Source organism: Ipomoea triloba, chromosome 15, assembly GCF_003576645.1.
Source record: "Ipomoea triloba cultivar NCNSP0323 chromosome 15, ASM357664v1".
Taxonomy (NCBI): domain Eukaryota; kingdom Viridiplantae; phylum Streptophyta; class Magnoliopsida; order Solanales; family Convolvulaceae; genus Ipomoea; species Ipomoea triloba.
Genome location: NC_044930.1, coordinates 1,135,081 through 1,161,352, shown reverse-complemented (window position 1 = coordinate 1,161,352; position 26,272 = coordinate 1,135,081). Strand labels below are relative to the sequence as shown.

General features: G+C 36.8%; 7 protein-coding genes across 7 annotated transcripts; 5 read left to right on the top strand and 2 right to left on the bottom strand.

Moving 5' to 3' along the window:
* The first annotated feature begins 585 nt into the window (after positions 1-585).
* Positions 586-5,077, top strand: LOC116006601 (cytokinin riboside 5'-monophosphate phosphoribohydrolase LOG7-like). The gene is made up of 7 exons (XM_031247041.1): positions 586-786; positions 1,547-1,644; positions 2,727-2,757; positions 3,004-3,103; positions 3,184-3,254; positions 4,196-4,339; positions 4,955-5,077. Exons 1-7 carry the CDS (start codon positions 676-678, stop codon positions 5,075-5,077), a joined length of 678 nt encoding a protein of 225 aa, XP_031102901.1. The 5' UTR covers positions 586-675.
* A 1,286-nt stretch (positions 5,078-6,363) lies between these two features.
* On the bottom strand, positions 6,364-9,677 carry LOC116006599 (2-Cys peroxiredoxin BAS1, chloroplastic). Its single transcript, XM_031247038.1, has 7 exons — positions 9,305-9,677; positions 8,607-8,681; positions 7,903-7,984; positions 7,710-7,789; positions 7,363-7,488; positions 6,956-7,069; positions 6,364-6,755 (listed from the first exon to the last, which is right to left on the bottom strand). The coding sequence occupies exons 1-7, from the start codon at positions 9,521-9,523 to the stop codon at positions 6,639-6,641; spliced, it is 813 nt and encodes a 270-aa protein (XP_031102898.1). The 5' UTR covers positions 9,524-9,677; the 3' UTR covers positions 6,364-6,638.
* Positions 9,678-10,412: 735 nt separating this feature from the next.
* Positions 10,413-11,587, top strand: LOC116006600 (transcription termination factor MTEF1, chloroplastic-like). The gene has a single exon (XM_031247039.1). It carries the CDS (start codon positions 10,521-10,523, stop codon positions 11,502-11,504), a length of 984 nt encoding a protein of 327 aa, XP_031102899.1. The 5' UTR covers positions 10,413-10,520; the 3' UTR covers positions 11,505-11,587.
* A 1,597-nt stretch (positions 11,588-13,184) lies between these two features.
* On the bottom strand, positions 13,185-17,678 carry LOC116007543 (putative HVA22-like protein g). The gene is made up of 6 exons (XM_031248252.1): positions 17,524-17,678; positions 17,336-17,434; positions 17,019-17,075; positions 16,873-16,936; positions 16,570-16,776; positions 13,185-14,418 (listed from the first exon to the last, which is right to left on the bottom strand). Exons 1-6 carry the CDS (start codon positions 17,553-17,555, stop codon positions 14,326-14,328), a joined length of 552 nt encoding a protein of 183 aa, XP_031104112.1. The 5' UTR covers positions 17,556-17,678; the 3' UTR covers positions 13,185-14,325.
* LOC116007544 lies at positions 13,475-14,177 on the top strand. Its single transcript, XM_031248254.1, has one exon. The coding sequence runs from the start codon at positions 13,499-13,501 to the stop codon at positions 14,042-14,044; it is 546 nt and encodes a 181-aa protein (XP_031104114.1). The 5' UTR covers positions 13,475-13,498; the 3' UTR covers positions 14,045-14,177.
* Positions 17,679-18,773: 1,095 nt separating the features above from the next.
* Positions 18,774-22,721, top strand: LOC116006164 (lipid droplet-associated hydrolase). The gene is made up of 14 exons (XM_031246446.1): positions 18,774-18,960; positions 19,042-19,146; positions 19,373-19,446; positions 19,769-19,840; positions 19,948-19,976; positions 20,328-20,378; positions 20,484-20,534; positions 20,722-20,781; positions 20,878-20,960; positions 21,136-21,283; positions 21,491-21,541; positions 21,685-21,789; positions 21,898-22,046; positions 22,200-22,721. The coding sequence occupies exons 1-13, from the start codon at positions 18,908-18,910 to the stop codon at positions 22,030-22,032; spliced, it is 1,017 nt and encodes a 338-aa protein (XP_031102306.1). The 5' UTR covers positions 18,774-18,907; the 3' UTR covers positions 22,033-22,046; positions 22,200-22,721.
* A 1,572-nt stretch (positions 22,722-24,293) lies between these two features.
* On the top strand, positions 24,294-25,317 carry LOC116007395 (transcription repressor OFP6-like). The gene has a single exon (XM_031248054.1). It carries the CDS (start codon positions 24,359-24,361, stop codon positions 24,893-24,895), a length of 537 nt encoding a protein of 178 aa, XP_031103914.1. The 5' UTR covers positions 24,294-24,358; the 3' UTR covers positions 24,896-25,317.
* The last annotated feature ends 955 nt before the right edge of the window (positions 25,318-26,272 follow it).

Here is a 26,272-nt window from a genome sequence, read left to right as displayed (position 1 = left end):
GAATGCAATCTATGTTGTGTCTATGTCGTTTGTTGGGCTAAACATACTCGATCTTGACAAATTCTCATGGATATTTGATTAATAAAGTTCTTCCCCATTTCAAGAATTGTGTGCAGAAACCCAAATTTTGCATAACATATACATGAGAAATGTTCACTTTCTATTGGATTTTAATTAACAATCGAAATAACTCAACTTTTTTTTAATATAATCAATAATTAACCAAAAATTAAAATAATTGATATTTTTTATGTTCATAGCCAATCATCTGAAATTTCTATATGGACCACTGCAAATATAAAAAGGCACAGTTTATACCGTGCAAATAATGACACAGAGAATGTGTGCAGAAAAAAATAAAACCAAAAAAAAAAAAAAAAAAAAGAAGGTCCGAGGTACATGTTTGCCCAATAATCGTACTGTTTGTAATAAAAATAATTGCAAAATACAAAATATATTTTAAATTCAAAAAAAAAAAAAAACAAAAAAAAAACACGAACATGGGGTCTTGCGTCCGTATAAACACACCATACTTCAGTTTTTTTCATTCATCCGAAAAACCCAAACCCCTCTCTCTCTCTCTCGTTCTCTCTCTCTATAGTTCGACAGATCATTGTTTCAGGTTCAGCAATATATATATATATATATATAGATAGAGAGAGAAGATAGAGAGCAATGGAGGGCGAAAAAAGATCTAGATTCCAGAGAATTTGTGTTTTCTGTGGGAGCAGTCCTGGGAAGAAACCAAGCTACCAAGAAGCCGCCATTGAATTAGGCAAAGTTCTGGTTTGTATCGTTCTTCTTCTTCTTTGCCTTCCCTTATTTTCCAGAACCCATAATGACAAAAAAAAAAAAAAAAAAAGCTTTTTTGAATGTATTTTCTATGATACATTGATACCCAATCTTGCACGTTCTCTCCATTTCTTTCGGGCATGTTAAAGAGTCAAAATTGAGAGCCCATTCCTCATTTTCATTAGCAAAGCTTCTAGCTTTGACCCATTTTCATTCAACGTATTAGTTTAATCTCAGTCTGTTTATTTGCCATTCTTTGCCATAAAAAACATGGCTTTAGATTGGTTTGATGAGATCCTTATGGGGACATTATGGCAGGGAAGGTTTAGGGTTTATGTTTCGTTTGGCATGAGAGAGAGAGAGAGAGAGAGAGAGAGAGGGGAGGGGGTTGGGGTGCTAGCTGTAACATGGCTGTCAATTGAGAGCAGCCTTCTTGCATGATCTTTTGTAGTTTATGGGACATTAGTCCTTAAAAAATTTGTTACCTTTCCATGGGGAACCAAACGTGCCACCTTGAAATCATGACTCTTTTTATTTCAACCTCCCTATCCTGGTTTTTGATATAATCCATTATATATATATATTCCTTTGCATATATACTCACATGCATTAGAAATTTAGAATTGTTTAGTAGTGTTTCCTTGTAGAGGTTTTGGTTTGTTTATATAAAACTCCATTGAAATGATGATGGAGCTAGGTTGTGAAGTGTAGTAATGGGGTTCCTGACAAGTGTTTTCTTCTATGTGCTTTGAAGGTGGAGAGAAGGATTGATTTGGTGTATGGAGGTGGAAGCGTGGGTCTGATGGGTCTTGTTTCTCAGGCAGTTCATGATGGAGGGCGCCATGTTCTAGGGTACTCTCTCTCTCTCTCTCATGTTTATTAATATAATATACACATATAGGGGCAACTCGACCATAACTTTTTTTATTTGAGCCGGTCTATTATAACAATTTAGGTTAATTTAATCTTTTGCTGGTTAGAATAGTGATTGTGAGTTTTTTTCATCGTCCAAGAAAAATATACACACATATAGAGAAAAAGGTTGATGTTTGAATGTCAAGTTGAGAAATTGGAAAGACATCCATCATTTTACCCTCATAATAATACCTATCTTTTTCTTGATTGTTTCAAAATGGGGGCCTTCCCTTCATTATACAATTGGTTTAAAGTTGAGACCATGCAAGTTTTTTCCCAGTTCTCTATGAAGTTGGCTTCTTCTATACTGCCCAAAGCCAGACATCATGGGATCATATGCTGGTTTCTGATAATTAAAAGTGGGTCTTGTTTTCTCTTTTGCCTTTTGGCACAGTAAAAAGCTCATTTCTTTTCCTGGTTTCTCACTCTGTTGATTGTGGACATTTAACTAACAAATGAAAAGTGCCATTTTTAGGTGTTCTCACAGTGCAAATAACTCCAAGTGTCTTGTGTTTGTGTTAGAGCTTTTGGGGCTGTTTTAAATGAGCAGAAAAAAAGTGGAATGCATTTTGCTCTGTGCAATGTCAGTCTGCACTGCACTGGAACACCTCCCATTAGAAAATAAAGAAAAAAGGGGCATGGAATGGTAGAAAGTTTGAGGCCTTTTTGGAGTGATTGTAGCATTTCCATATCCACATCTTGACAAGAAATGCTATTTTCAGTACTAAAATAATTGTACTTCTTAACACAACAGACTGCTGAGTCTCATTCTTTACTGTGGAAATGTTATTTTTTCCTCCCATCTTTCATTCTTCATCTCAGTAGAGCACATTGCACATATATACTTTCTTCCTAGTAAAGTTAAGTGGGGTTTGTGCATTATCTTATAAAATTACCAAACCGAGAAATTGTTTGCCTTGAATAGCACTGTGTTACTACTAAGAAAAAAATGATAATGTTGATGCACGGTGATTATAATTAATCTTTGGAGATGTTTTTTTTTTTCTTTTCTTTTGCAGAGTAATTCCAACGACTCTCATGACTAGAGAGGTAATAATCTTGAGACTTCCAATCATATTCTCTTTTCTTGCAAATGTTTGCCTGTGTAAAAGGTGCAACCTCTAAGACAGTAGGGCCTTAATTGTTTGATGCTGGAGAGACACAAATTCAGCTTTATGTTTCATTAGCTGTTGCTTCTCTTTACATCATTATTTTCTTCTTTACCATCTTTCGAACTTAAATTTAGCTTTCTGAATGTCGTTTTGGTCTAATGAACAATGTTAATAAACTAAACAGATTACCGGTGAAACAATTGGAGAAGTAAGAGCCGTGTCTAATATGCATCAGAGAAAAGCTGAGATGGCCCGGCAAGCTGATGCGTTTATTGCCCTTCCTGGTAAATATCTGATCGTGGTTTTCGTGAAATGGAGTACTCTTAACATGGTCATTACTGAACTCGATTTTCTTTATCCTCAGGTGGTTATGGCACCCTCGAAGAATTGCTTGAAGTCATCACATGGGCTCAGCTTGGAATCCACAGTAAGCCTGTAAGAAAGTTTGCCCTTTCTTTTCATATTCCTTTTCGTTTTGGTCAAGAAATACCAGTCTATCGTGCTCTACCATTATCTATATATTTATCTTTAGACTAGTCGAAAGTACTTAATGATGAAAACTGCTGAAAATTGTAGAGGAAAGTAGGAATGAGGTAGGTAGGTTTAAATGGAAAGGGTTTTCTTGGAGGTATTTTCTTGCAGAAAAGTTTCTACTTTTAGTGGTGGGTTTACATTGCGTGTCCACAAGAATATCGAAATGTTGCTGATAATAATATCGCCAGTAAGATGGTCATAGTGTGACATATATCCTTTGACAAAAATCATTCTTCCACGCAATCATTCCCTTTAAAGACTCCAGGGGGCCTATTATTCAACAAAAAGTGAACGGTCATTTTTCTGCTGCCTTGTCTACTTTTAGTGCATATTGTAGGCCATTTCAACCTTTGATTTTACACTTCACTTTCTGCAAAGTCCAAAATCGGATGCCATGAAAGCAACCCAAAGGCTCCAACGTCATACACTTTGACATAATGTTGCCGTGATTCACAACACACTGTCTTCTTCTCGGCTTTCAGAGCTGAATATATTTGCGAAAAATGCATCTTTCTTGATCATATTCAATGCATCATTGTTCAAGTGGAAGGGGGAATAGGTAGGCGTTGCGTTGCATCATGATGCACGTGGTCTTCATTTCGGTTCACATGGGAAGATTGTTGAGGATTAGCAATCCTAATAATAGTCACGCTTCATGATTAGGCGTTTTTCATTAGTGGATATTTGTTTGATTTAGAAAGGTACTTAGCATTTAGCAAATATAAAATGAAACATTATTTTTTGTTTGGTCATAGCATGGGATGTTTTTGTCTGTCTTAATCCCACAAAGCATTCATATTATTCTAATCCTTAGGCTCATCTAACCTTAATATTATATCCAGGTGGGGCTGTTGAATGTTGAAGGCTACTATAATTCCCTCTTGTCTTTTATCGATAAGGCCGTGGATGAAGGCTTCGTCTCTCCAACTGCACGTCGCATAATCGTGTCTGCCCCGACAGCCAAACAGCTGGTCAGAGAACTCGAGGTACACCATCTGAGATTCACAACATTCTCAGCATATTTTATTGACCTCAAAACATCTTTAAAAACTATCCAAAAGTACAACCTTGAATTCTTGGAACTAGTTTATGCTGGAATTTATGTGCTCACTGCTGGGCCCCCTGCAATGCCTAACTTTTCTTTGGTAAAATGGTGTGACCCACACTTTGGCTTTTGGAACCAACTTTCCTGTTTTAATATTCTGATCAAACATAAACCTCAAAAACCACTTTTTCATTTCTTCAACCTCAATCTCAGCTAATATTCTTCTTCCATTTATATGTAAAACATTGACTAGTTTACCCCGAAAAAGGGGATAAATGCCCTCACCGTACTCTGTACAACTAGACACAATATCTAGGAAAATTCTAAGATGCTAACCACCACTTAAGTATAATAAAAAAAACAAACTTTTTAGTTGTATCTGGTACTATGGGGATACTAAGTGCCCTTGTAGTACTCGGTGCAACTAGACATGCATTTTTAGTTACATCATGTGCAAATTGACTTTTATCGTCACCTTTAGACTTTCTCGATTATTCTATGAAGTACAAACCAATGACACAATTTTGGGTTTTTTTTTTTGTTTTTTGGGTACTAGGAATATGTTCCATTTTGTGATGAGATAACTTCCAAGTTGATCTGGGAAGATGGTGGAAGACTGAGTTTAGCAGAAGATGTTGGAAGGCTGAGTTTAGCAGAATCTGGTGTTCCCACTGCATAGGAATTGTGCTGATAAAGAAGACACTAGCACTTTATCATTATGGGATATTTTAGCATTTTGCAGTAAATATAGATATAATATAATATATATATATATAGTTTTTGCAAGGTTGTTTTTGCCCTACTGAGGCATGCATGCAGATTGCAGAAACAAGAAAACTTATTGCTATTTTTTTTGGTGGGGTGGGGGCTGGGGGCTGTGCCCTTTTGTAATCAAACATGTTCCATATACATATTGGAAGAAGAAAAAAAAAGAAGGAAAATCTCCAGCTTTTGTGGATCTTGTACAGATCCAGTTTTCTCCCAATATTCCATTTGCCTTTTTTTTTTTTTTTTTTTTTTTTGAGTAATAAATATTATATACCCTAAAATAAATAAAGAATATATAGCATTTTAAATAAAAAATAAATGTAGAACAAGTCATAAAGTATAAATATTATCCTATGTTACGGGACATATATAACTCGATTGATCAACCAACTAAAATAAGTTCATAAATAGATTATGAATTTAAAGGTGAGCCGACAAGACAAGCTTTGTTACTAAGATTACAGAATATATATCTGATCTGCAACAATAATGAGAATTATAAATGGATAACACATTATTGGTTGATTATTGATGGAGATGCTTATTGCTGCTTGATTAAGGAATTTCAACCAACAAAACAGAACATTTCTGAATCCTGGTTAATGGGAGGGGGTGGGGGGTTAGGTCATAAACCAACCACTAATGATACAAACAAACGAATCTGCAATATAGATAATTGAGGATTACATGTGATATATAATGGGATTTCCTCAGTCAACCAAAATCTGTCTGATATTTTGTTTTCATTAAGATAGATAATTGCTAGAATCTTGATTGTTTGTAGGGAGATCCGGGGAAAGTCAAACTTAAACCATATGACTATGCCAAAGATTTTGTAATTAAATACCATAAACTCAAAGGTTCAATATAAAAAATGCTATTAGAATTATTATCCATGTCTTATTCGAACAAACTTAACAGGTTTTAGTATATCAATCCATGTCTTACTCGAACAAACTTAATAGGTTTTAGTATATCAAGTCGTCAAATAGTACTTCCCATAAAAACTGTCTATTGATATTTCTAATTTGAACCAACCAGCTATGAGCAAACTAAGTTGATTTTTTACCAATTAAGGTCACAAGACGAGTTTCACCAGATTGATTTTATGCTAAGATTAATCAGACATAAATACTAGCAAATATCAACCAATAATTCAATTTTTACCCTTCAAATGTATATAAAAAGTACTTAATATATTGAAATTTTAAAGCATTGCACCCTGCAATATGCATTTTATTGATCAAGCCTCACTTCAATATAGTAAGCAGTAATAGCAGAGAGTACAAATTTCTAGTGCACTAACTTGCCCAAATTGGGTACAAGCCCAAACATGAAATTCTTCACATATTTATTCAATAAAATGCTTGAACAAGCCCAAGAGGGGATGTGCTACAGAACCCGAAAACTCTATATGCTCTACAAGCAAGAGATGTGGGGCGGTTGTGTGGCTGCGTTTAAGCCCGCCATGCTCACACAGCTGCAAAGTATTCCTTGCTCAGCTTGGGATCTGGCTTCATCGACTTCTCCCCGGGCTTCCATCCAGCCGGGCATACCTCATCTGGGTTCTCTTGGACATATTGCAACGCCTGAGGCGAGCACCCAAAGGATGTCAGTTTTTCTTAATGCTCAATTGAGTTTGTGGAATTGTTGTTTCCACATTGTCAAAAAGAATGGCCGATAATCTTGAAGTGTATATGTTTGACTTCCGTTTTTATCTTTCACGAGCCAAACTCGTGTTAAGCATTGTTGAAAAGATCCAAAATGTAACGTCAAGTTTTATGGTTACCTGGAGTGTTCTCATTGTTTCGTCAACACTTCGGCCAATAGCTAGATTGTTGATGGTGGAGTGTTGAATAACTCCCTCCTTGTCAATAATAAAGAGTCCTCTCAACGCAATTCCCTGGATTACACAAGCCATGAGCAAGGGAATAGAAAACCAATTAAAGGTACTTTAGCAACGAAAATTCAGAGTACAAACACCAACCACCAAGTATAAAGGTCACGATAGGCACATCAGAATAGCATCCTATGTCTTGTATAAGCATGCATATTTTAAAAAGGGAATATAGAATAGGGTAAATGTATTGTCAAAATGCTGAAATTATGCAGTTTCAACTAAAACATGCAACCCAATAGTTGTTTCTCAGTACAGCTCAACAAAAAGGCTAATCTTTAACAGAATCGAATTCTTACCTGATCATGAATCAGAACATTATAAGATTTTGATATTGATTTCGTGACATCAGAAATCAATGGATAGTTCAGATCACCCAAGCCCCCAGACTTTCTATCTGTCTGGACCCATGCAAGATGAGAGAACTGCAAGGAAGCGAACATGAGATTTTGATATTCATTTGGTGCTTTGAATATTTGCGTCCCCAGTAAGGTGTATCAAATATCAAGATAAAAGGCATGCAGTGATGCTAACAACTATCTTCCAAGTGAGTTATAGGTCAGAAAGAAAGTATAATAATGATGTTCATCAAGATATGGAGGCACATGCATATACAATAAAGAACTGAGTTGTGAAAATAACTCACCACACTGTCAACTGATACACCCAAAATTTCAGTGTTCAACTTCTTAAATTCCTCATAGCGGTCACTGAAAGCAGTGATCTCTGCAAAATAAATGAAAAGAGAGTTGTTTAGGAAACAAGTTCAGCAGGCATATTACAGGTCTAACTCATTATAGGCATGTGGAAAGTCCTGCTATGTTATTTCTTGAACTCACCGGTGGGACAAACAAATGTGAAGTCCAGTGGGTAGAAAAAGAGAATCACATATTTCTTCCCAATATAGTCTGAAAGCTTAACCTGCAATGACAATAAATGATTATATGAAACAAAGCACAACATCCTAGACTCTGTTACGGGAAAAAATACAGAAAACTAGTACTTAATTAGAACAAAAAGGTGAGCATTAAAAGGAAAATTCATTTGAGAACAACACCTCAGATCTCCAAAAAAAAAAAAAAACATTGAAATGAATAAATGGCTATTGTTGTATAAAGGTTAGTTGTCTGAAATTCTGGCTTCTATTTTCCAAAAATGTACCGATAAAATTGACAACTCGAACTTAAGAGCAAGTATTAAACAATCTACCCCCTCACTTCTCCTTCACCCTTGCTCCCTTTCATGCACAACCCTTAGAGCTCTCTTGCCCATCCACCCTGTCACCACTTCCAATCCATGGCCTAGAATCAACTACCACTTAACCCCTTATATTTGCATCCTCTGCCAACTAGTCACCTCTACAGCTTCCAAGACATACCTCAAAAACCAGCCAAGAACTTCAACAAACATCATAATATTAAACAATAAATATCCAATTATGCAATCTCAAAAAATTGTTGATTCGTCCAGTAATTTCAGCAAATTAATTTTTCCAATTGCATTCTAGGGTGAAAACGAGAGGGGAAAATGACAGAAAATGTACCTTGATGAATTCCTGATCAAAAACAGCCTCAGCCTCAAAATCTGGTGCCTGATTCCCTACCAATGGAAGTTCACTCTGTGGATAAGAACCAAGAAAAAAAAAACTTCAGCTCAATGATTCACAAATATTTAAAATACAAAAAATGCAATCAACATGCCTAATTTACACAAACTCGAAACTAGAGTAACAACCAATGAGCTTATATATACATACATTACATTTTCAGCAAGGATAGCATTCTTTTTTTAAGTTATATGATTCATAGCCTGCATAAAAAATCACCTAAATCCGAGAATCTCTATAAGAATACCTAGACATTTCTCTCAAGCATTGATAACTTGAAACACCAATCATAAAGGCTAAAGCTTTTGACAGGTAAACCTTAGTTTCAGAATATAAAAGGCTCAACAGACTCCGTGTTCACTGTATTATAGTGCAGAGATAAGTCAGACCAGTCTTTGAGATCAGTTCTCAGTCTAGTATAGTAAAAATAATAACTTGAACCCTAAGCCATTTCTCCACCATTTCATCAGAGTTTGAGTAACTGATTCAGTGCTAGATCATTCACGTATATACAAAAAGAAATCACATAAAAAGGACTTCAAAAACAAAAAAGCACCCATCTTTAACTCTTTCAGACTTTCAGCATCGAGTATATCACCGAACAGACATGAAAATGGGGAAAGGGGGCTGCTTACTGAAGCGCGAACGACGAAGCTGCGGTGCTTAGCTTGAGCGGCGCGGGAAGATAGGGAGCGGGGGACACGGGAGAGCAAGGGCTTGGCATTGCGGAGACCATTGAAAGAGGACTGAACAGTTAGGGTTTTAGCGAAAGAGGGGTTTGCGGAGGACTTTGGTGAAATGGCGGATTTGAGGTTTGAGAATAGCAGAGCCGTTGAAGTTGCGGCGGACGCCATTGAAGAATCGGTAAAAGAGATCGGAGCAGCAAAGACGCAGATTGGAAATGGGATTCCGGCGACTGGATATGTAGCGGCGGCGATATAAACGAGCAAAGACTCGTGGCGTGTTTGGATGAGTGGAAAATATGACAGTAAAATTAAATAGGTGTAAATTGGCACACAGTAATTGTTACGGAATAGTTTGTTACCAAAAAAACAATTTGTCATGCCCAATTTGACCAATCTTATGGATAACCATCTTTGAATCACTATTAATCATCACTTTCTCTAAAGACTCGTGTATAACAAATTAACATATAAAAAATAACCCATAACTTCATAACCAAGTTCACTACAATATTATATTGTCCATAAAAGACGAAATCCCTTACTCCAGGACCTTAGTGTCATATTGAATTATCCTCGATACGCGATAGTCTAACAATCCATATTACATTATTTGTAAGTTCAACTCAAGTTTATCAACCGAAACAAGCACAACGTCATTTTGGGATCTGCTTGTTTAAAGACAATGGAATTTTCATGGGTACCATGAATGACCTTCTCATTTATGTACAATACACGATGATGGCTAAAGCACTAATATGTAACGAAGCTCTATTGTAGATTAAATATACGACCCTCGAGAGTGTCTTAGTTGAAACAAATTGTCTGAATTTAGGGCAGACTCTAGATTGTAAGGTGTTAGGCCTCTCTTATGCTGACTTGACTACTCGTGCATGCATAACCCTCATTAACACTTTTAGTTCTCGTATAATTCATCACATTAAGCGATCAACGAACTAGTCCGTCCATGTTTTAGCTAAAGCGATTGGTTCTAGGTCATATCCATTGATTTATATTGACCCTTGCAACCATTATCCTCAACTACCATAACCTTCCAATTTTGAGATTACAGCCATCTTTAGCAAATGCCATCTCAGCCACTCTTCTTATCTTTTTCCTCCACGCCCCTTAACTCTCCACCATACGACAATGTGACCACCACCCCAACATGCCACAAACTCTCAGCCTCTCTTCCGCCACCGCCTCCCCCGCCGCCGCCCTTCTCAAGCCCAAACTCCCCTCTCCGCCGCCCAAACACCTCCACCTCCCTCCCGCCCCGCCTCCACCTCCTCCCGCCGATCTCCCCGACGTTTCTCTCCCGGCGAAAAAACCCTTCACCCCACACCAAAACTCCCATCTTCAAGAAAAGCTTCTGTACTTAGACTCCCTCGGAGTAGACTCCTTCCGCTGCTTCAATTCCAATCCGTCGCTCGTCTCCGCCTCGCTCCGGCAGGTGAAATCCGTTATTGATTTCCTCCACGCCCTAAATCTCGGCAGCCATGACGTGCGGCGCGTGCTGCACACGTGCCCGGAGATTTTAACCACCCCTCTCTCCTCCACGCTCCTACCCGCCGTCACGTTTCTCCTCCGGGAAGCCGGGGTGGACGCCCGGAGCCTCCCCGGAGTCATCCGCCGGCGACCGCGGCTGCTCACGCGCCCCGTCGAGGAACATCTCCGGCCAACTCTCAATTTCCTGCAAACCACCGTCGGAATCAACGACGTTTCCCGATGGGCGACTCTTCTTTGCTGCTCCGTCGACTCCAAATTCCTCCCCAGACTCGATTACTTCCAAAGACTGGGTTTTTCCAAGCAAGAATCCACGGCCATTTTCCGGCGGTTCCCTCCCCTGTTCCGGTACAGCGTAGAGGAGAATCTGGAGCCGAAATTCAACTACTTTTTGGTCGAAATGGGGAGGGAATTGAAAGAATTGATGGATTATCCGCAGTATTTCTCGTTTAGCTTAGAAAACAGGATCAAACCCAGACATCAAATGTGCGTGGAGAAAGGGGTGTGTTTGTCGCTGCCTCTGATGTTGAAATCGTCGGAGGTTCGGTTTCGGGATAGGTTAGAGGTCTGCTGCAGTTCTTCCATGCCGGTGAGAACCTCTCCCCTGTGGGGTGCCAAATTTGATGATGATAATGTGACACTGTAATATAAATACAACAAACAAACAGTTGCTTCGATTCTTCGGTTGTTCTTATAAATATATGATGATTGGTTTTCTTGCCGTTAATTTATGATTGCCCTTGCCATGTGTTCATGTTGGCTGAAATTTCGATTTCTTTAATGATGACAATCTTATAAATCTTGCCTTTCTTAGCTATTAGATGGAGTGGATCTTTGGCATCGAACTCGAGCACTCAAGCCGAGCTCGAGCTCGATCCCCAATTAGTAATCGAGCTCGAGCCACCCAAGCTCAAGCCTGCAGAATGTTTGGAAGCCTGCAATAAGACAAAAAGTACAGGATAAAATTAAAAAAAAAAAAAAAAGTTTCAAAAATGGTTTATCATCTCTTCTACCAAACATTCTTCAACTTTAGGTATTGCATTCTCCAATAATAATTGTGCAAACCAAAAAGATGTATGTTATGCAGAAGAAGATTCATTGATTGCTTTCACCATCTCCCTCTGAATTATAATAAATTAATAATTAATGGCGGTGCATTTTACAGCTTGCTCCTTTTTCTTTCCTTTCCCCATGAAACTGATTATAACATCCACTCATAGCTATCCAAATAATCTTGGAATATTAATTTATCATGATATCACCAATTATTTTACCATAAATTCTCATTAATTTACCATAAAAAGTAATATTCTCAATTGTTCCACCAATAAATAGTTGGTAACCTATAATGATCGAACCGCTGAATACTATATCCTATTCCACTATAAAAGACTCCACAATGAGAAAGACGATCAACCTCAACTACTACATCCTACGTATCAAAACAGTGACACATGAGAATAATCACTCCATAAGCTCTCAATAGTGCTCCACTATAAACTATACAAAATATTCTAAACTCTGAATTCTCATAATTTATATATATATATTGAGACATTCAAAAATATACTAGATTTGGACTTAACCCAAAAAAGCACAACTTCAATTTCCACCAAAATTCCCTAACCCAAAGAGGGATACTTCACGAGTTGGGAATTGGCCAATGGCTAGCTGTCAAAGTCTATAAATTGGATAAAAACAGGCGACATGAGTATATGGTAATTGAAGTTGTTGCGTTTGCCTATTTGCATACAACAAGAACCACGTGTTCCTTTGCATATCATTATTTCACCAAAATAACACTTGTGTTTATCTTAAATTGAAATTCTGCCACTTATTTATTTTAGTTATGCTATATCTTAGGCTTCATGAACTTACTTCCAGCCTTGTGAGGAAGTAAATCAATGCAATCTAGTTTCAAAACTCAATATACACTAGCCGACAACTCAGTTGACTATAGGGGTGGAATTTAGGAAGAAAGACCAGCAATTTTGATTTACAAAGCATATTTGACTCTGTATCTAAATATAATACCTATAGATTTTAATTTTCATACGAAGAAATAAATGAAAAGATTAGCACGATTCAATATTATAAAAGATACAATTATGTCATTATTGTAACACTCTAAGATTCAATCTTTTTGCTTTTGATTATAAAAGATACAATGATGTCATTATCTTAACACTCTAAGATTCAGTCTTTTGTCTTTCGATTATAAAAAATACAATGATGTCATTATCCTAACACTCTAAGATTCGGTATTGTGTTGTATAGATTATTAAAAGGAAGGTGAAAATTTGTTTCCTTAGATATTGATCCTCAATTAAGTAATGGAAGGATTTGTATTAGTGTATCCATTGAATAGTAAAGACTAAAAGGGGTACAAAATAGCAATTTGTAAAGTTGAGGGAGTAGAATGAACTAATGAAAGCACTCCATAATCAAAGAAACCAATAATAAAAAGGCAAGTTGAAAGACAAAAGCTCAAAACCTAAATCCAACGTTTGAAAGACGGTGACGACAGACGCCACTAATCGCTTTACTCAAACGTACGATTACCATAAAGCAAAGCCCACAAATCTCTATTTAGCATAACGCTCCGTCACTCACTCTGCAAGAGAATTTCTCCGGCGAACCATGGCAGATGTCATAGCCCCACCGGCGCCGCAAAACGGTCTTCTCCGCCGCCGCAACTCCATCTCCGCTTCCGTCATCGCTCCGGCGCAGCTCAGCCTCCACAACGGCCGTGAGGTTTCTTCTTCCTCCTCCTCGTACGCCACGACGGCGGCGTCGTCCGCCACGTCATCCGGGTCATCGCAGACCGACGGCGATTTCGAGCTCTTCTCGATCAAGCCGGTGAACTACACCTCCCTGAAGGACCTCCTGCCCGGCGGCGCCGCCGTCAACTCCCCGAGGCCCATGACGCCGGGATCTCACCACGGCTCCGCCGAAATCCTCATCCGCAACCGCCTCGTCAAACAGGCCGCCTGGGCTTACCTCCAGCCCATGTCCACCTCGCCGGATTCCTCCGCCGGCACCTTCCTCCGCCGCCTCTGCCTCCGCTTCTCCGGCAACGCCCCCGTCGTCGCCCTCCTAAACTTCGTGGATCGCCACATTCTTCTCCCGTTGACCCGCACCGTTGACTGGCTGCTCCGCGCAATTGGGCTTCGGAGCGTCAGATGATGACAAGTTTGTAATTTTTTTATTTGTCAAACAAATCTTTACAGAATATGTTCTATTGCAATTCCACATAATAATAATAATAATCTGTAAAAAAGTCTTAAAAATAATTTATTTCCACTTTTCATTTTCTCAATTGGTGGCTTTACAAACCGCGTCTACTATTCAAACATGCAAAGTACACTTTCTTTGAAATTATAATTAAAAAAAATATAAATTTGCCAAATTATTTACAAGTACAGTTCTTGGTTAGCCGGAGCAGGGCTGCCGCAGATCATCGGAGGCTACCGGTGCCTCCGGAAAGGGCCGGACTTGGTGGCGGCGGGGGCTGGAGGAGGAAGCGGAGCTCCACCGTGACGGTGGTCGGTATCCTTTTGCTGCATGATATAACAGTAAATAAAAATGTAAATTGTAATCAAAGTATGTAAAGTCAGAAATTTTGCTGTACAAATGATTAAAGTGATGTTGACCCCAATAATGGAGTCCATAAGTAACTATGAATTATATTATACATATTTCCCATTTCTATGAAAGATTATTTGCACTAAAAAAAAATTATATATAGCAGATTTAATGAGTATATTATTAGAATCATGCTTTACTTTTTTTTTTTTTTCGGCCATTTTGAGATATTTTACTATACTTTTTACTTATATGATACACTTTATTTGTGATTTTTGGATGAAACCTATTAGGTAATTTTAACTGACAAAGGACCACATGAAGCTAAACTAATCATGGTTCATATTGATCGGTTCTCACAAATAATTAAATTTGAGACCTTGTGATTATACGAGCTTAAATATAATTGTGTTTTTGTAAAAGTTTTACTTGTCGAGAAACGGGAAAAGACCCGACGAGTAAAGATGAATGGTGTGGTGGCAAGGACAAGGGTGACCACAAAAGTTGTGGCTGTTGTACCATTATGTTTTCATGTTGTTATTATCATTGGTTGGACTGGCCAATAAGACCAAGTCCACGATTTTTGGTACTACTTATATTTTTAATAATTTGTCATTATTAGAATAAATAAATAAATAAATAATTTATTTATATGTTAGGATTCATGACACATGTGTTATAAGATCTTATCATATAATGTTAGGATTTGATGGGGACTAGAGATTTAATCTTATGATAAATTAGGAGTCATTTCTATATGGTTATATATCATAAAAAGCCTTTTTTTTTTTTTTTTTGGTTAACCTTATCAAGAAACAAGTAAAGGAATATCAAAGCAAAAAACCAGTCAAGCAAGTTAAGTTCGCTTATGTTATAATTAATTACGAAGTATATATTTGTGTAAATTAGATTATACTTATTTTGTGAAATTGGTCATAAATGACTAGTTTTAGAGGTGGGGCCAACCAAAATATGAGGTTGGCTCAAGTTCATATTATCACCTAGTCAAACAAGAGTTAATTTACTAAGATTGTTATTAATCGTTATAATACTTTGTAGATTTTATGGTAATTGGTTACCAAGCAATTCACACGATAAATAATTATAAGTTATTTTAGGTAAGTCAATTGGACTTTATCCTCTCGAGTCTCGCCTAGGCAATCACTATTGGGTGGTTTTTTTGTTGTTGTTGTTTTTTTTTTTTTAATTATCCTTTTTCTACAAAAATATTCGACCATATCATGCATATTCCCATGCATAGATTTGGTGATCTTTTGAATATTTCATTAATTAAGATTTAAGAGTATAAATTGGGCCAATTGTACATCAACGGCTCATCAAGTTCACTATCATGGGCCCCCCAAGGCTTCAGTTCCTAATGCCGTTAGGGACATAGGCCCAATCAAATAATTCAGACAAACTATTATGTGGACCTCGGGTCAGACACAGTTTACATACGAAATATTCACAATTTATATATTGAATGCTCACAATTCAAAGTGTGATTATTCAGTATGTAAATAGACACAAATTCACATTGCATGGTAGACCCTGATCCATGATATGACTATTCAATAATTCAGCAACCTAATCCAATGAATATTATACTACAAATTATTCGAGTACACTCATCACTTGTCCCCATATATAGTACCCTAAGTAATCACATACTTTGGTATTTGGTAATTAGCTTATAACTAATAACTTACTGTGTTACGTTTTTTTTTTTTTTTTTTTTTTTTTTTTTTTTTAAGGGAAGTGTTACATGTTTTGATCAATTGATACTTGACATTATTAGCTCTTTAGAAAAAAAATATTTGTTAAATTAATTGTTGACCTTACATGTAAAATGATATAAGGACATAAATCTTATGCAAGACTGGATGACAAGAGGAACCTTTAATATTACCTAACGGTGTGCTCTAGATAAACCTCACTCCTTTGCAATAGCCTATAACCATATAAGCACTAGGAATATCTTGTGCAACAGGTTTGATCGAGGGGGTATTGATAAGAATCAAACTACTAATTTTCTAGTAGGAGCATCATGTTCCACCCAGTCAGTCACCCTTTTTTTTTTCATTAAATGCAAATGTTGCAACATTAGAAAATGAAATTAGGTGTACCTTAGAGGTGGACTGAGTAAGCCTTCCTGTAGCCAAGAAGTCAAGCATTTGGAAGAACTTTGCCTGCCCTAATTCAGTGCAGTTTTGCCAGTAATACACCACTAACTCCCAGGCTCTCCCTTTAAACTCCATGAAACTTCTTTCAATCTCCCCTTCATGCTCTGAAACAAAGGGCTTCAACAATGCTCCATATATGTACTCTGTCCCCTGCAACCATTAACCACAATGCAATGTTCATCAATACAAGACCACACACACATTCATTACAATGTTCATCAATACAGGATTAAATTTCATTTTTACCTTAGATTTTGGATACCACAAGTAGATGAAAAGTGCCAACTTAACCTCACTATACATTGGGATCCTATATCAAAATGGAGGGCAAGTCAATACATTTATAATACACAAGATAACCTTTAAACTTTTGAATAATACAGAGTACATACCATGATATAAAGATGTCGGCAACACTCTCAAGAACTCTCACTAACCCGACAACAATCCTGCAATAGAAAATATAAAGATCTGATTTTTAAACCAACAATATATGATAGGATCTATTCGAGTTTAAAAACAAAAAAAAAAATATATATATATCTCTTGACGCAAACAAAATCCAATTGTAGATTTAATTTATTAGTACTTTGTCAGTCATGGTCATAAGGTGAGATTTATTGCGTGCATACATTCCAATAGTGATGTAGATATTCTCTTCGCCGTACCAAAAAAAAAAGAAAGAAAAAGAAAGTTGTTCCATATATACCAGTATTGGCACCAAAATCTCAGTTCTTCAATCTGAACTCTGTTGTTCTCCACACATTTGAAGCATTCAAAAGCTGGGTATGCATACCCAAGAACCAATCTGCACCCATCAGATCAGGTTATGAAATTACTCAAAAATTCAAAAAATACAGCAATCAAGAAGAAGAAGAAGAAGAAAGAATCACATACACTAAGCTATTGACTATGAATTCTCCCAACATCTTTTAACTACAAACTCGATCTTGAAAAGGAGGAAGAAGAAATGGTCTCTGTGCAGTCTGCAGATAGTTTATGGAAGGTGAAAAGGAATTGCAAATAAGAGAGATGATATGTGATGAAGAAGGAGCTTATTACGTATAATATAATACATATAAAGCGTGTATGTATGTATCTATATATTATATATAGCAAATTTATCTCTAGAAGTCTGCGACGACTTGGATTGGTAAAACTTACGACAGAGCTGAGGTTTCTTGTCAGAAACGGCATTCCTTTATTTTACATATAAAACCTGCAGAATTAAGGTTCCAGAGTACATAGGATTCGTTTTTTGGTGACGTGAGAAACTTGCATGGAGAAAATCAGTATGAATCAATTGTGAGGGTATGTATATTTGAACTAAGCTTGACTCTTGTATAATAATTTGTAAACCAAATTAAAAATATTTCAATCTGTTATAGTATAATAATTCGCAAATCACACGTGAAAATAAAAATTGTATTAGGAAGACTCTATGCTACCAAAAATATATTAACAAAAATTAAAATTATACTCACGTAATATTTTGGTTCGAAAATGATGTTTGCGTTTTGAACTGTGTTTTGGTTGGCAGTTAAAAGAGACATCAGAGAAGTTTCCCAGGCATTGATTTGATGACTTTGTATTCACACTGTTTGAAAGTTTCTTCGGGCATAAGGATTGGGCGATTGGGATTTATTTAGTTCTAGAAGAACAGGTCAAAACTGGATTCAAATAAAAAAAGTTTCATTATTAATAACAACAAAAACAAGAGACTAACCCAACGGGTAGCTCAGGTGACAAGTGAGCTCTCTTTGTGGGGAGGAATTCCGGGAGAATCCTTCTCGGAGCGAAAGACCCTTTAAATTTACCAAAAAAAAAAACAAGAGACTAAAATCATAGAAAATGCAACCTGTCAATTATATTCTATCAACACATACTTTTTTTTCACAAAAAAAAATCATGCAATGAACTTGACATTTTAACTAAAAGAATGTAAAATATAAAATTTTAAAATTGTGAATATGGACTTAGATCCACCGTAGACTCGGGTCCATGGTAAGTGTATTGCAAAAGAAAGATACTCTCAAACTCTTTGAATTGACAAAATTACCCTTTTGAGCTTAAAAAGTAGAGTGTCAAAATATGAAGATACCCTAATTCCTAATCGACAACGACAAGCTAAGGCTCCATGGGATGACGAACAAAAAATGGAAATTATCATAAAAGAGGAAAAAGAAAAAGAACTGATTTTTTATCTTCTTTTGGTATAATGATTAGCGAACAACCTTATTTGTAACGAACCGTACCAAATCTACATCGTCCCACAAATCAGATGCTATTTAGCATTGCCTCTCCGCTTGCCCAATCGCTTCGCCCCAGCTCCAGGTTTGCAGTGATTACTGTGAGGGTCTATCCAGTCTACAGAATTCGCACATCTTTTTTCACCCAATTTTCCTAATTTTGCAGAAGATTAATTTCATCAAGCTGCAGAATTTCAAGAATGGTTCTTGAAAATTCGAGTCTGATCACCAAAAAACAACACGCCAATTTCCGCCTCTGCAATGTTTCTGGGTAATTTTTCATTCGCTCTGTGTGTTGATATTACGTTTATTTTTATTATCCTCGAAATTTCTGCCATGGGATTCTGCGTTAGAAATTGAAAGAGTGATATATACTTCAGTGAAGAAGCTCATATGAGCTGATGGGCATACAGACCAATGCATATAATGTGATGGGTCGTACAATTATTCTGTTGTTGTTGATGAAGTTTATATCTTTTGGTTCCTTCTTTTGTCAGCTACAAGACTGATTTACTTGAAGTTCATGCCCAAGACCCAAAATTGCATGTGGTATTCATTCCTGGAAATCCAGGTATTTTGATATTCAGAGCTGAGTGTGAATTTTTTTCAAGTGACGAGGTAAAACTGCAGCCATTATCCGAGAGTGTGCAGTGGGTAAACACTGCCCTATGACCCTAGCCGTCAAAAGACCACAAAGAAGTAACCAGCCTAGGTTGATCATAGCTAATCAAGAAGACCACTAGGCTGCTCCCACCGGGAGTGATCTTGTAACTTTGTGGTTACCAAGCTAATTGCCTGACCAACTTGGTTTAGGGTTACGCCAGCTGAGTGTGAATTTGTTATTTGTATTGTAGACATTAGGGAGAATTGAGCTATGTCAATGGTGGTGGCAGGTGTTGTTTCATTTTATGTTGATTTTATTGAGTCACTATATGAGCTACTGGGAGGAACTGCATCCATTACAGGCAAGGAACACTGGCTACTGAACCGAAAATTCATTTTTAAATTTATTGTTATACGGGAAAAATATTTTTACCGCTCTGCAGTGATGCCTGAGTTCTCCATTTTTCAGCTATCCAGCACATATCTCATGGCAAAAAGGTAATGACCTTGGGTGAAGATGAACCTAATGTATTTTGCTGTATCCCGAATCCAGGCTATAGTCTTATAATGTTTAGCTACATAAGATAGTAGATTCGCCTTTTCAATTTAGTTTAGAGTTTAGATGGCTATATACTGTTCAAGATCTCTCGAGTCAAGGAAAGGTGTTAGCTGAAGTGTTTATGTCACTCTGAGAGTAATATTCACCGGATATTGAAGTTTACACTATGTGTTACACTCTGTATAGTGCTTTCTGTATCTGATGAAATATATTCTTTCATTATATTATTGAGGCACTTTTTGTTTGAAGTATTATGGCTAAAATAGTTACACAATACATTCACTTGTTAGAATTGGGAGTATGGAAGGCTGTTTTCGTTGAAAGCACAAATTGATCATAAGGTAATTATATCAATTGTTGTTATTATTATCATCATTATTTTCTGTCATTCGAACTTGTTTTTCTGTCATTTTTCTTATATACTTATGAATTTCATTTCATTTCAGATGAACTTCATTGAGCAGGAACTACATAATGTTGAAGTTCCTATAGTCCTGGTAGGATCTAGGACTTATGTTGACTTTAGAAATTAACTTATCTTCCGTCATGCTTTGTATTAATGCCTCGTGTGGTTAAAACAGTGGGGGTGTGCCCAACGATGACGTTTTTCCTTGCATATACCCTAATTCTATTCTGGAAGATAAGTTTTTGTTGAGATGAACTGATGTTTGATTTTCTTCTAAGGTCGGGCACTCTATTGGTTCCTATATATCTCTGGAAATTTTTAAAAGATCGCGGAAAAAGGTAATGAAACTAACACTTAACACTTATTCTTTGTAACGTTTTGCCATTTGGTTTTCCACAATTAAAATTTATTTTTTTTCTACCTTGTTTACTTAGATGGGATTCTGCATCGGACTATATCCATTTCTAACTGTGAACACCAAATCTTGGACGCAATTTTTTATTAAGAAGATTGCAGCGTAAAGCCCCTTCCTTTTTAATTTGCTTAGTTATTGCACTTGTTTGCTTAAGGACTCGAGTAGTTATCCGTTTTCTTGGACCTTTTTGCTTCACGTTTCATTTCGTTTGAGAATTGTTTATATTTGTTTCTACCACGTGTCCTGTCTCAGTGTTGCAATAACACACAATTTTCAGATCCCGGAGTATCTCTGCAGTGCTTAGTTCTGTCATAGCGTTTTTGGGAATGCTACCCACCTGGTTCTCGAGATCTCTAGTGAAGAAATTAGTTGGAAAATTTTGGTCTCCTGCTGCAGTTGAGGCCCTTTGCACTCATATCCTCCAGGTCAGGGTCTTTTTTCAATTTAACGGGATCAACGCTCCTACTAACAAATAGCTTCTTTTTCTCGATGAGTTTGCTGTTTGTTTTTGGTGTTAGGAAATTTATACATATTTTATTTCTGTTATCTATTGTGGAATATTTGACGACTATTATGCTGTGTATATATCTCCATTCTCCAGTGCTAATAATAGTTGGAAATCGTTTTTTCAGTTCCACACTATGCAGAATGTACTTTTCATGGCAATGACAGAGTTTGATAAGGTAAGATTGTGTATGAAGTATACTGGGAATACAGATTAATGTTCCCCAAAACAAGTTCTTGAATTCTGCAAAAAAAACGTAAATTCCCGATTCTTCTATTCCGCAATTGGACTTCCTTTTTTGTTATGTTTACTATGGATTAGCTTTCGGACACACTTGATTGGTCCTTCATGAGGCAAAAGAAAAACCAGATGGCTTTTTTGTTTGGTAACGATGATCACTGGGGTCCTACGCATCTGCTTGACGAGGTAAATCAATTTGATTCAAATGTTAAAACCCTAAAATAATGTCGACCGCAATAATCAACTGCTTGTTTTGAGCTTGTGTTTTCTTGCTGAGCTTTATTATATTTCCAGATTGCGGAGAAGGTTCCTGGTGCTAGTTTAATGTTAGAACAGGCGGGCCATTCTCACGCTTTCTCTTGTACAAAGGATGGCTCGGTATGGGTAGCCCAGTACGTTGCGAGCTTGATTAAGAGACATATATCATAGAAGTAATCCGTAAGGTTAAAATCCCATCTATCCCTTCTCTTTTCTTTTCAACCGTCGAGCCATTTCCTTGTACCCTAATCCTTAATTTCTTCGTCCTTTTAACGTAACGTTGTCTGTTAGAGCGTCTCCTTCACTAGTTAAATGCGTTTCTTCCTTCCAATTGACAGACAGGCACCCGTAACATCAAGAACGGGGGGAAAGCTGGAATTTTTCATCGCCAAACTTGAAACAAAAAGCGGAGATACATACATATTGAATGTCGTTGCCATGTTACAGAGGATATGATCTCAATCTTCTCACCGAATCGAACTTATCTGTCAAATGAATGCTACTTACATCATGGTTGTATATTAGGTTAAGTACTTAGCCCGGACGCCACGGCAGAACACTCCCAAATTACCAGGTTCTGCTGGGAGCTTCCATCTTCATATTAATGTAGGCACTTAAATGACATTTATGGCAAAAGCAAGTTTAGGTCAGCTTTGGTACCCTAAGACTTCAAGAACCTATGGAAAACCTGCCTAAATTTATGGTTTTCTCTGCAGATAACTCATGTAATTGAAGTTATTACAGTACTGTCTTGGTTTCTCCTCTTTCTTGACTTTTGTTTTCTGGGACTGTACTCTTGTTTATGATAACAAAACACAGTTTCATAAGCTACAATGTTAAAAGCATCCTTAATTTTTGTCTGTTTCTGGGGGTTGCAAGTGTTTAGTACACCATTTCATGCCGGGTAAGTCTTGTGTAAAACTGTCTCACGTGAAATGTGTAATACTTTTTTGTTAAAAAGTATTATACTTTTTACGGTGGGACTCGTACAAGATTTATTCTTTAATGTTAAAGTATGGGGAGCAATTATGCATAGTAAACTGTCTTTCCCCAGGCCCTCCCCGTAGCTACAACTGCTCAAGCCCTAGTCTTTTTTGTGGTTGGTGTTCCTAGCCTGTTTGGTATACTCTATTAATGTTGATTGGAATTATATAAATGCTATAGTAGGGTTAATTTAGGTTTAATCCTGACTTTAATGTTTTTTTTTTATGGGATTCATATTTTAAACACATAATTTCGTCACATTTTGACCTTGACTTTTATACGGTGTTGTGCATCCCGTTTAGTTTCCAAAAATTTAAAGAATATATATATATAATTACACATGACAATCCAATCAGCAGAAAGTTGTTTTGGAGCTTTTTCAAGTTTAGCGATTTAATTTTTGTTTTTCAAATAGTTTAATGGCCTATTTATACATTTTCTCCCTGATTTATAATAGTGTACTAACATGTGCACTATTAGTTATCCACGAATGCACTATCAAGCGTTTTCAAATACAATATTCAAAGTGTTTTAGATTGATAGATGAGATTAGTCTACACGTATTCATAGAGTTACTAGTTTTTACATAATTTTGGCCATATATAAAGCTAAGATAGTTAGATCTTCTTTTTCTCATAAAGGGGAATCAGGGAGACATTTTTCAGGAAGTTGATTATAAAAATGGGAGCAGCGTGCGCTGGATATGATCTGATGACTCAAGATATGAAATAGCTCTACATTACATTTTTTCAGATGCATCCCTTTTATGATTATCCCTACTGTCATGTCAGAACCTTAATTATTTTCAGTATTTTGACCTTTTTGTTTGTCATTTCTGCTAATGCCCCCTTACACTCTTTGTACTTCAATATCACCTACTGTATTTCTACTATGCATAGATTATAATGGAGAGTTAGAGTGTAGTTAGAGGATTGACTTTCCTATCTAACGGGCTGTTAAATTATTGTGATTTATCTCTTCACTATTTTGTCGGGTTGAAATGTAGAGATCCTTATAGTTGAGACAACTGATTTTCGTTTTTTTGTGAACAAAAATATAATAACATTCTATTTCTTCCGTTACACTAAAAAACTTATATAGGGTCATTTAATGTAGTCTGTCTGTTTGAACATAAAAAGACTAGATTGATATCAAAGACATTACTATAGAGTTCCTTACTAAACATATATGCTAGTATGAGGTATGACCTCATATAAATAGTTACCAAAATGTAATATATATTCAGACATTTAATATTCAACTTACTTGTATTAGTAATAACCATCGTGGGATATAAATCAAAACGAAAATTAAGGTCAAATGTGAATTATACATAACAATAAATGTTATAATAATCTCATGGACCGCACAATGAGGCAACCACAGTCACATGCAGAATTTATATATCTTCCATAACCATATAAACTCACTCCCACCCTTCTCACAATTTCTGAGTTCTCAGTTCTGACCTTCTTCTTCTTCTGAACTTTCTCAGGCGACATTTTTTCCGGCAATGTCGAGTCACGACAAGAAAAAGATCATTCTGAGCAGTGTTGCAGTGAAGCTAGGCTGCGGCGGCGGGAGTTGCAGGCGGCCCAAACTCTCCGCCGTCTTCCACCCCAAACCACGGCGGCACCATAAAAAAGCCGCCTTCCACGGCGGCGCCGCCGTGAACGGTTCTAACTACTCCTCCAGCTCGTGGGACACCACCACCACGACGTTCTCCCCGGCCTACGCCTCCTCCGACGCCTCCTCCGAAATCAAGAGCCTCCGGGCGGTGCAGGGCTTCGGGAGAATCGGCGGCGAGAGTGTGGCCGTCGAGAAAGACTCCGACGACCCTTACCTCGATTTCCGGCACTCCATGCTCCAGATGATCCTGGAGAAGAACATCTACTCCAAAGACGACCTCAAGGAGCTCCTCAACTGCTTTCTCCAGCTCAATTCGCCGTACTACCATGGCGTCATCGTCCGCGCCTTCACGGAGATCTGGAACGGCGTCTTCTCCGTCAAGCCTCCGGTGACCGGTGATTGGATGTCACGTGGCTTTTAGGCAACGCACGTGACCTCCCCACGACTAACCTTCCAACTTCCCAACTTATCAATAAAGTGTAATCAAGAGTGTCACGTTTAAGTGTAGGTAAGTGAGTAGTGTAGCTTGTAGGGGTAGTATGGTAATTTCGCCGACCACCATAAAAATTAATGGTGACCTTCTGCTACATGTGTTTGAAGTTATTAGCTAGTAGTGTATTGTTATAATTAATGTATTTTGGTTAATTAATTAGGGTTAGATTAAGCTAAAAGGTTCTATTTTCACAGCCTTTTTTGCTACATTTTTAGGGTGTTTTGGTCATTTAGAAAGATGAAGTTTGCGTCATGTATCATCATCAGGGTGGTTAAAAATGCTGTGAAAATTGTAATCTGTAGCTATATATTACGTCATCATGAATATAATATATATTTCATCTTATATGACATGGTTGCATTTCATAGTATTTTTCACCAAAAGATCATGACTATATTAAGAAAGTTTTGTTAAATGACTAATAAATATACATACAGAGTACCACACACCGAGAAATTAATTTCTGTGCATAATGGATGGTAACACACCATGACTATTCATGCCGATGAAATGTTGAGTCACTATATATGCTCTATCAAACATATACACTAAGAAACTAATTTTTGTGCATGATCATTCTCGATAAAGTTTACAAATATTCTTTAAATGACTCTTTTTTATGATATTGTAGGCCAGATTCTTGTACAATTACAAAGTTGGAAAACTAAGTATTGTATTCGTGTATCGTGTTAAGTGATGGAGATACTACACGATATTTTAAAAAAGATAATACTCCATATTAATTAAGATTTCCTTTCTCTTATCCATTGAACAACTCAAAACTTTAGAGAAATATTTCTTTTTTGAATGACAAAAACCCTTGCAACTACTGTAAAGTGGTGTGCAGTTTAGAGAGAAATATATTAATGCAAAGAAAGAATGAGTTGGTCAAAATCTTTACCGGGTTTGGAGCTATAGTTCCCTCCTCCCGTTATAAAAGATAGGTTGGGATTTGAATTAATAAAGAGAATAAATTGAAGAAAGTAAAATAATGAAAAAATAATAATAAAAATTTACAGCACATTATTATTATTAAGAAATAAATAAATAAAATAGGCAAAGAGACAGTTGTTTTAAATGCAGTTAATTGAATGAGATAGTGAAGTTTGAGTGAGTCCCCAGCTTGGTTCAACATTTCCAACCATATTGCCATTAAAGTTCTTTTGCTTGTTTGCTTCCATCTGAAGGGTTATGTACTTTTGTCTTTGCCCAGGCTTGACTTAGTAAAACATGAATTTCGTATCTAAATGTTCACGAATTTAATCACCTTTCGAGCTTAGTGTAATTTACTTTTTTTTTTTTTTG